Source organism: Vigna unguiculata, chromosome 7, assembly GCF_004118075.2.
Source record: "Vigna unguiculata cultivar IT97K-499-35 chromosome 7, ASM411807v1, whole genome shotgun sequence".
NCBI classification, from domain to species: domain Eukaryota; kingdom Viridiplantae; phylum Streptophyta; class Magnoliopsida; order Fabales; family Fabaceae; genus Vigna; species Vigna unguiculata.
Genome location: NC_040285.1, coordinates 34410100 through 34420992, shown reverse-complemented (window position 1 = coordinate 34420992; position 10893 = coordinate 34410100). Strand labels below are relative to the sequence as shown.

Genomic DNA, 10893 nt, shown 5'->3' with positions numbered 1-10893 from the left:
CTTATCTATAATCTTGTGAAGAAAATTTAGTGTTAAAGTTTTAGAACTCAACTAGGACTCAAAGTAAATTATTAGGTCATAATATTTTTTTTTTCAAATAAACTTGAATTTTTAAAAGGGAATTTAAGGAACAATATTAAAGGTATACGACTAATGTATATCTTTTGTTTTTAACAAAAGATTTAGTATTTCACATTCACACCTATTGCTTTTCTAAATCATTATCTTAATGCACGCCGATAAAAAAAATTTATCTTAATGCACTCCCATGCTACTTTTATTTCAGATAAGGCCCCATTCTTGAAAGAATTTTTTTTCTCAATACAATACTTCTTTATTGTTAAAGTTAGTGAAATATGTTATACACTCTAAAGAAAGTCCAATATTTCATTCAGCAAAAGTAAAATCCTTTATTTGAATACAAGAAAAAAGGGTGTTGTTTATTCTATGTTTCTATTTTCTTATTAAAACCATGATGGGCATGTTAGTGTTAATAAATGATTTTCAATTATTGAATTAATAGACTGTTTTAATAAAATCATTTCACAGGTATTTGTAATATTTAAAAATTCAATAATAAATTATTAAAGAAAAATATTAAAAATCGATTATATTTCAAATATTTTCTAAAGAATTGATTATCACTGCAATATTAGGATCTATATATGTTTTAGTATATTTGTAAAAAAATGCAATAAAAAATAACGAAACTATAAAGTAGTCATAAAATAACTTATTATAAAGATACAAAGTTTATTATATGTAAAATCAATTCTAGATATAAACTTTCTAACTAAAAGCACCTCGTGGGAAAATCAATTTATATTAATTAAAAAACAAAAACAATTATAAATTATTTGAGACCTTTTTAAAAATAAAACTGTGTGACGAAAATTTCGGTTGGAATAATATATAATATAATACTTTTATGCTTCCAATAGTTTTACTTGTTGAATTAAAATATAGTTTTCTTCCTTAAACTTTTTTCAAAAACAAAAATTGTAACACAAAAAAGGACTTTACTGAAAAAAAAAAATGAACAACCTCACTCAGGAGGATTAGTGATTTGGTTGAATTTTTAAAATTTGAACTAAACTCATCTTTATTATTCAATTTACATTTAAATTAAACTATTTTTTGTATTTCGTTTTTTCCTATAAAACGTTATAAGAAAGGCGTTTTCTATCAATTTTATGTGAATTTAGGGAGTGTCCCGATTCGTAAAATAAATTTCACAAATTTATGAAAAATTATGATAATTGATTACTAATTTCTTTTCAAAAATATATATTATATTTAAATATGATAAGTGTTCGGCACACCTAATAAAATTTAACATCACTTAGAGTCAAAATCAAACACATTTTAAAATATTTCTTTTTCTCTTTATCTTTCGAGACGTCTTTTAAACATAAAACTGTGATGGAGATCCACGCTACTTCAAAGTGGTCAATATCTCAAAAACGTGATGGTTGATCTTGATGACTGCGGGAAGCAATATTTTTCAAGTTTATTATTTTTCACTCCAAAGTTGTTCAATTGAAAACACACACTAATTTTCAATTATTTCCTTAACTGATTCAATTTTGAACAGTCCAGAGTGAAACCTTGTCATGTACATGCACAGCTACATTCATGAGAAATCTCCCCAATCTGTACGTAAAGACGACGATTGAAAAACTAATTAGTCAAAAGGTGTGAAGTTATTGTTTAAAGCATAACAGTGTTGAAGTACATGCATGTTTTCTGGTACCAGAGTCATAAACACTGGTTTATTACTAGGTTAAGCCATATTTGAAATGTGCAAAAGAGTGTTTTTGTTTTTTGTTTGTTGTTGAAGTGGACAGTGTAAGAGAAGCTTTGTAGGGTATTCCATTGACCCAACATGAAACACAAACACGTACTAATTAAAGGAATGAAGAAATGAAGGGCAATGGTTGAAAGATTTCATTCTTTTACCTCAAAAATTTGGACCCCTCCCACAACCAAGGGCACAAATTAATGGTTTTGCATCAGATTTCATAGTGGTGGTCCCTTACAAAACTTCTTTTATTGTTTCACGACACCTTCTTCTATCTTTTTTTTTTTTTATTTTATTTTTAGTAGTTACTGTTATTTATCAGTGAAGAATCATTGAGTTTCACTGTCATAAAAGATGCCTCAGAAGAAATAATTGTCAATTCATATTCTGATAGTGCTTTCTTTGTAGTAGCTTCTAACTTCGATACTCACCTATGCCCTGTAAACTAATAACACGTTAAAACCACACTTTTTGTACTCAAACCATTTACTTTCCTTTTAGGTCAAAACATATTCTATTTTTTATTCTCCCCTTCGCCTCTTCCTTTTATATTTCATTTATTCAAAATTAATATACAAGTTTTTATAGACAAGTGTTAATTAAATATCAATCCACAACTTCAATAATTCGTTCAAATTAACCCGTAATTAATATTCAACTACCGTAATAAATTAAATGATTAAATATAAATATTAAAATATTGAATTCAATATTAGATTAATAACTTGAATCTGAATCTACATTTAAAAGAGGTTAAAAGATATAAATTCTAAATTTTTTTGAAAAAAAATAATTTATCAATAATACTTAACAATAGAAATGCATTTCAAATAAAAACATTTAGGCGACTTTTATTACTATACTTTATTAACTTCTTTGTTAGTTTGCGTCAAAGGATTTCTGGTCATTTTGTTTAGCATTCAATATGTTTTGGCTTCGATAGGATGAAAACTTTTTTCTTTTAAATAGAAACTTCATTTTTTTTCCATCCCTTTAAAATTTATACTTTTCATCATACATTGTTTCATCAAATAATATGTAAATGATGTTAATTATATAAATATACGGTCTCCAAAATAAATAAATAAAAATCAATTTTATTATTTTTTTCATTTATTTCTTTTATTTTTCTTTTCAAGTTTATCTATCACCCCAAATGAAAAAAAATAAATAAACCGGTAGACATGTCAATTTTATTTTGGGACCTCGGAATAGAAAAGGATAAAAACATATATAATAAAAAAATTATATGTGATAAAAACAAAAGATTAAATAGAAGAATTTTGAAAGAAGGAGTTCAAAGAACAAATGATGTGGTGATAGAGTGAAATGATTTGATTCCCTTGTAAGATGAATGTGTCGAAGTATTATGTTGGCCCCAAATTAAGTGGGGATTCAACCATTTCCCAAATTTAATGGCTATGGTTTTTGTCACTTTCCAAACCCATGTATTGTGGAAAGCTGCAATTTTTCGTGTCAACCTTCAGAGGGACACGCTGACCAATTTAGCGCGTGCATTTCGATTTCTTTTCTTTTCCTTTTTAACTTCTTTAGATGTCACCACAATACACATTTTTCTAATAAGTAATTGTCTTAATAATTATTTATCTTTCATATGTATTTAATAGTGATGTCTTTTATATTTTAATTCAAATAATGTTTACTTAATTAGTTAAGAATATCATATTAAATTAAAGATTGAAGTTTTAAAGAATAAAAAATAAATAATTCAATACAAAAAATAAATCAAAGTTTTATTATTGTAATTATTTTTTATTCAACTAATTATAACTAGAAATCGAATAAAACAGTGTGTCTATATTTAGTGTTACTCAATATTAATTAATATATTAATTAATAGAAGGTTAAATATGTTTTTTATCCTTCAACTTTTAGTGAAAATAGTCCTTTTTGAAAATCTTAAATCAATTTAGTTTTTCATTTTTAGAAATATATGAATTTAGTCCTTTAAATATATTTTTTTAAGTTTATTTAACATTTCAAACGTATTTCTCAATTAATATTGAAACAAAATGTGTCAAAATGTGTAAATAACCTAAAATACAATAATGAGATGTGTTTGAAACGTCAGATAAACTTAATAAAATTTGGTTAAAAGAACTAATTTCACTAAATCCATGCATTTACATATTTGAGAGACTAAATTGGTTCAATATTTTCAATAATAACTAATTTTAATTTTCATTAAAAATTGAATGACAAAAACATATTTAACCCTTAATAGAATATTAGTCTAAAATATTCAATTAGCAGCAATACTTTAGCTATGCATAATTATTTACTTGCACATTCTTTTTTTCACAACAGGGATAAGAGAATTTAAATTTAAATCCACTTCTATTAAAAAAAATATAATAAAATTAAATATAGTTCTACCTCATGATTTTTCAACACCTATTGTCCGACACCACAAACTATTAATAATTAATAATTAATAATAATAATAATAATAATAATAATAATAATCTAAAGTGTAATACATATTGTCACAACCGAAATCATGTTGGGATAACGAACCAACAATCAAATTTGAAAAAAAAAAAGAGTTTAAAGTCGTCACTATAATTTATTCTAAAAAATTAAGAAAAAATAAAAAAGATAAGACAAAGTCTGCAATAAATCAAATTTTGGATCCGGAAGTCAATTACACATGGAAAAGTCCTACCATGTCCGTCCTAAGAGGTACCTTTGATTAAAGGTGAAAAAGTATAGATTTTTTAAGATGTTTATTTTCCCCTAAAAGTAATAATAAAATATTGTATAAAATTTATTCACCCGGATAAAATTAGATGTAAATGCATATTTTTACATGTCTTAATATAAACCTGTTCATTAATATAAAGTGCCAATAAACAAAATTTTATTAGATATTTTAAAAAAAAACCTACCACCATACACGTTTCAATGTAAAAGGAATGGTCGAAGTTAATTTAGATATATATTTTAATTTGAGTTTATTTTTCCCTAAAAAAGAACACACGATATATATCCTTATTATTTTCTGATAATGTTTAGGCCTTTCATATTGGAAATATTTTATACCCGGAAATCATTGTTCCTGGATATTATGAATCATGGGATTGATTTATTTCGTTAAGACAACATTGCTGGAAATATTTATAATTTTTGTCTATAATATGTTATTTTTGATAAAATCATTAACTTAATATAATATTAGATATTGATTATTTAATTAGAATAAAATAGTATTTAGTATTATACAATCTAATATTATATCAAGTTGACGATTTATCAGAATTTTTATTTTAAATAAAGTTAGTATTTTTTTGACTTTCCTGTGACAATGTTTTATGGCAATTTTGGTCAACGTTCACTTGAAAAAAGAAAATCCAAATACGAGACATGTAGTTTTCCACAAAATTAAAATTTTTCCATACACCAAACACTCGTAAAAGATAAACTGGATGTAAACAAATTATTTTTCCAACAATACATACTTCAGATTTTTTTAAAACTAAAGTTGTTTTTCCCATGCTTTCTATTAATTATTGTTTGTACAAGTTTCTCAGAAATGAATTGTCTAAAAAATAAAATCATGTTCTTAATCTACATGTAAGAATCTTAAGTCGATCGTAGTTATTGTGAAACGGAGGAAGAAACAAAATGCATAATTTTAGTGCAAATAATACATTACACTTTTATTAAAAAAATATTGTAGATTAAGTCATTTTCAAAAGTTATATTTTCAGAGTTTGTGATTCTAGATATACAAAGTTTAAATGATACCAAATGTGATTTAAAATTATGTATTGTCGTATTGATCAAAATCCTCCATAAAATAATAATAATTAATAACTAACAATCTCAAACTTGAAGACGCACAAAATATTTTCTAACGTGCTTTTATTGTATATCCAAACCAAACAAATTTCTTAAAAAATATCCCGCGATTTACCTCTAGACTCGGAAACAAAAATAAAAATTTAGAAATAAATTGTATCTCGAGAAATTATAAAATAAAAGTTAACATTATTTTTTTAAAATGTGTTTAGCACTTCTTCATTTATTTCTAAGCTTTAAGAAAATAATATTAACATTTCACTTTTAAAACATTACAACTTCACTCGTATTTTTAAATACATGTTAACTAATAATAAAATCTATATTAAAAAACATGCTTAAAAATTATAGTGTGAGTAGTGGTGTAATCATAATCCTTCATCAGCTTTCTCTGCCATCTCATCTCCATTTATTTTTCGCTTTCTTGGTTTCTTCTTTGTTGGTGGCTCAGTTATAAGTCATGTCATGCAGAAGAAGAAGATGACAGAGTGAGTCCAACGCGAAAGAAGGGCGCGTGAGGAAGTTGTACGTAGCCTCCACACTGAAGTTCATGCAGTGCCCAATCAGATCCCAATGGTGTTTGTTAACAACTGTGAATGTGAGTGTGAGAATAGGACACGAACTTTCCCACTCAGGTCCCCCTTTGACATTTTCACAATGTCAATGAAAAAGCCCATTAATTTCTCTTTTTTATTTTTTGGAAAAGCCCAAAGCATATCTCTCTAACTCCCCCAACCCCTACAAGCTTCCACTCTCTCCCTCTTTTCAATTTTTCAAGTATAAATAATTAATTGCCCAACTCATTCAGTGCTCCACCAACCCCTCTTCTTTCTCTTCCCATTCACCTCCAAAAGTCAGCGCCACCATTTTTTTTTTCTCAGGAAAACAAAAACTACACTCTCTTTGCTCTGCATACATGGATGAGGACTGGGATCTCTTCGCCATCGTGAGAAGCTGCCAATCAAATACTTCCACCGCAGCAATTCCAGAAACCACCACCAATACTACTTCATCTTCTCTCCTCACTTCCATTGTAGAGGAAGATAGATACGATGCATTTTCCTTTCCCAATACAGTGGAACCCATAACCAACGACTTCCACGAGCTGCACCAATTGTTTTCACCCTTTAACCCCACCACTACCCTTAGTGCTCCTGGCATCAATCCTAATTCCCCTTATTTTGCACAACAGGAAAGCCAGCAAATCAGTGACCACCTTCCCCTTTGGCCTCATTTTGTGCCAGAACCCTCCACCCCCAGCTTCAATAGATTCCCTCACCATCAACAACACCAACACAATCAACTACACTCACTTCACAAACACGAATTTCATACACCCCACAACAATTCACCCACACTTTCACCAAACACACAACCTCAAACACCCAAATCAAGAAAAAGGTATCAGCTTTTTCTTTCTTTCCTTTGCAAATAATCCAACTTTCAAAATACGCAGCTATAAAAACAGTATATTTACATTTACAATTCCCTTTTCTTGTTTTTGTAGAAAAAGCCAACAGAAGAAAATGGTGTGCCAGGTAACCGCAGATAACCTCTCGGCAGATTTGTGGGCATGGCGAAAATACGGACAAAAACCAATTAAGGGTTCTCCTTATCCAAGGTACGTCATCCCCATATGCTCATAAATTAAAATTCCCATTCAGTTTTTCTGTTAGTTTCTTGGGAAAATGCTAATACATAATTACGCATACATATTCCTAGGAATTACTATAGGTGTAGCAGCTCCAAAGGTTGTATGGCTCGAAAACAAGTTGAACGGAGTAACACCGAAACCGATATGTTCATCGTTACGTACACCGGCGACCACTCGCATCCCCGGCCAACCCATCGGAACTCGCTCGCCGGAAGTACTCGAAGTAAAAATCCGACGACGAATCCGCCGGCTTTACCCGGGTCACTCTCCTTCCAAGCCGCCCCCTTTTCTTCTTCTTCTTCTCCGCCACTCTCTCCAACGTCGCCGTCGGAAGATCCACAGGAAGCCGGCGATGTGGAACCTGACCCGGACATGGAAACCGACATGGACGATGACGGTGACATCCGATGACCCCATCACCGCCTTCTTGTGCAGCAAGTTTTGCATCGAAGTGACGTCGTCTCGTACTCTGGCTGGAAGAAAAAAAACCGGTTGGGTTTTGACTTCTTTCGAACCGGTTTCAAATCATGTGCTGTTCGGATCTCCTGGACCGGTTTCAGTTCACGTGATTGCGCCGTTGAATTATTACCTTCATCGGTGACCGTAGGATCATAATTGTATGTGGATCGTCTGATTCTCATCCTCCAAATCGAAGCCGTCACAGTTGGATCCTTGGCGTAGTTTTGTTCCTCGAGAATCTGCCACCTAAGATCAGCCACGTGGGTAACCTCAGACCTAGTATCTGCCACGTAATTTTATAGCTTTTATACATCAAATTTTATTTCCTCAGTAAATATAATGAAAATGATTGTTATTAATAAACAATAAGAATGATCAATAAAGAGAATAAATTTAATGTATAATTCAATTCAACCAAGTAAATTGAATAAATTATTTTTCTAATACGCGTGATTAGGTTGAAAGGATCTTATATTAAGAATGAGAATAAGGAAATAACAAATACATTATCAAGAAAACAAAACAGAGATTATTTTTTGTTTAATAAGATTGGTGAAAAAGTCAAACCTAGAAGTTTCTACATCATTGTGCACACGGCAAAACATGACGCCGGAGCACATACAATCTAAAATTGATACGAAGTTTAATCTGAATTTCTGTGATATTTTTTAAACATTATGATTCCGATTGTGTAAATAAGGCAAAATACAAATGTTTCATACCCACCCAAATGAAAGTTATGGGTTTCAGGTTGATTGTGATATATTCTTGGGACCAATTTCTCTAAACTTTTCTTATAAGCATGTTTGATTCATAGATTTTAATGTAGCTTGGTTAAACTCAGCATTTGGTGGTGAAACTAAACCTAACAAGATAGGATCAAATTTCGAGAAGAAGGAAAGAAGAATGATGTGTTTTACGATGAGTGTTGAAGAGGGTGAACGTGATACATCAAATGCTTTTGTTAAATGGTGGTTACATGACGCAATGCAACATGGACGTTAAGTCTAAATATGTGAGTTGTTATATGACCAAATGGCTAAGTAAGGTATAATTAATTAAGCGAATTTTTAATAGGAGATGATATGGCTCTCTGACTTAGTCATACTCCCATGTGCACCTTTTTCGGTGTTTAGATCATATTTTCAACACTTCAACCTAGTGTTCTCACTTTCCCATGTGTGCTGAACAAAGGGAACATAAATCCGTGTTTCTCTCAAACATTAGAATAACGATCATCCTCTCCTACTAACATTATTAAAATTTAAAAATTTAATTGTAGGATTAAATTTTACATTAATTAAAGATGAAAAAGTTGTATATTATATAAGAAATAAAATTCATGAATTTATTATCTTAATATTTTAAATAAAAAATTATGTCAATCTCTTATATATAAATTAAACTCATATCTTATTATTATTATTTCTCTCCATTAATTATCATATGAATACTTGAATGGTGTTTGAGTAGTAGTTAGATAATAAACAATCCAGCATTCATTCAAATAAATAAAAGATCAAATTAAGTGAAGAAATATCATTGATACATAAATAAATTAATATGCAGTTCTTTCAGCTTTGTTTCGAAGAATTTTTTTATTATAATTGTGGCTTTGCAAAAAAACGAAAGACCTTTTATAACAAACAAAGATATAGTTTAACTTGCACGACTCTAATGTTTGGATACATGTTTCGATCCAAAGTATTGTTTTTTTTAGTCTAAAACCCAGTCGAAGTCTAAGAAAATGAGGGTAAGAAAAATTGATTTCGTTTTTCATATATCACTAATGTTTCGATTTCAAGTTCATCAAGTCTTTGTCGAGTTGTAAGGGGAATGAGGGTTCATCCTCTAATGGAAGACTAAGGAAGATCGTTTTAGTTTTCCACCAACGGATAATATTTCGATCTCAAGTTCATCGAGTATTAAGGTCAATAACTATATCTGAAATATTATTCGCTTTGAAACTTGAAATTTCATCACATTTTTGTCTTTTAAAAATATCTTAAAAAATGAAAGGATGAAGAAATATTTACATTATCTTGACCTCGACTCTTATATATTATTGAATGTACGGAAAAAAAATATATTATATTAGCAAATTTTAAAATTTATAGAAAGCGTAAAATATCTTCTGTAATTTATTTGAGCTTTATTTGTTTTAAATAAGAATTAAGTAAATACAAGTTCTTCAATGCAGTATAATTAAATAAATTATTTACAATTGATAAAGTGTTACAAATTTACAAGTATTCTCATAGAAACAATTGCTTGAGTTGAGTGGAAACGATAAAAGTCCTTTTCGAATATTTATTGCAATTGCATACTCAAAACTTGAATTTTAGGCCACTAGTTGTGTCAGTTGTATGGTGATAATTTGATCATTTTTACTCTAACAATAACAACAAATACGATTCAGAATCCTAGATGATCTATTTGCATAGTACTTACAGCTAGCAAATTAGTTCCTTGTCAAAGCTGAAGATACATTTTTTAAGATAAAAATAAATTTGATCAAATTTCAAATTACTTTAATTTTAATTTTTATGTAGAAAAGATAAATACTAATAATATACTCTTTACAGTGTCTAACTAACGGGGATCTTTTCGAGGAGGCTTACAAACTCAACGTATCAAAACAAATACTTTTATTAGAAAGATAAAAGAATGAATCTTTCTAGAAGAACCCGAGAAAATATATATTCTAGCCTAGGGATGTCAACGGAACAAGTAGGGTACGGGTAGTAGTTTTCCCGTATCCTACTCGCTAGATAAATATTCGTCCCGTACTCTCGTATCCATATTCGTCGGATATCCGTTATGCGGTACACGTCTATTTTTTTCATATTCGCGGGTATCTACGGGTACCCGCGAGTATTTACAAAATTATTTAAAAAATAAATATTTAATCATAAATTCAAATAAATAAAATAAAATACATCATTATCATAAATTTTAAATAAAGTTCAACCAAACTCAAGTTCATACAAGTCCAAATAATCATAAAAACAAATATAAAATAATATTTAACACAATGAAATTTTTTTAATTAGTGTTTTGATCAACAAAATTAAGGGCCAGAATGCTTTTGACTAATATATATATATATATATATATATATATATATATATATATATATATATATATATATATATAT

General features: G+C 29.0%; 1 protein-coding gene across 1 annotated transcript; it reads left to right on the top strand.

Moving 5' to 3' along the window:
• Positions 1–6419: 6419 nt before the first annotated feature.
• Positions 6420–8748, top strand: LOC114190737 (probable WRKY transcription factor 27). The gene is made up of 3 exons (XM_028079728.1): positions 6420–7024; positions 7131–7244; positions 7346–8748. Exons 1-3 carry the CDS (start codon positions 6540–6542, stop codon positions 7686–7688), a joined length of 942 nt encoding a protein of 313 aa, XP_027935529.1. The 5' UTR covers positions 6420–6539; the 3' UTR covers positions 7689–8748.
• The last annotated feature ends 2145 nt before the right edge of the window (positions 8749–10893 follow it).

What these genes read in the sequence shown, in the direction of transcription:
- LOC114190737 (XM_028079728.1), top strand. Translation starts at nt 6,540, where the DNA reads ATGGATGAGGACTGGGATCTCTTCGCCATCGTGAGAAGCTGCCAATCA. An exon ending in ACACCCAAATCAAGAAAAAG is followed by an intron (nt 7,025 to 7,130) that starts GTATCAGCTTTT and finishes TTGTTTTTGTAG; the next exon opens with AAAAAGCCAACAGAAGAAAA. An exon ending in AAGGGTTCTCCTTATCCAAG is followed by an intron (nt 7,245 to 7,345) that starts GTACGTCATCCC and finishes ACATATTCCTAG; the next exon opens with GAATTACTATAGGTGTAGCA.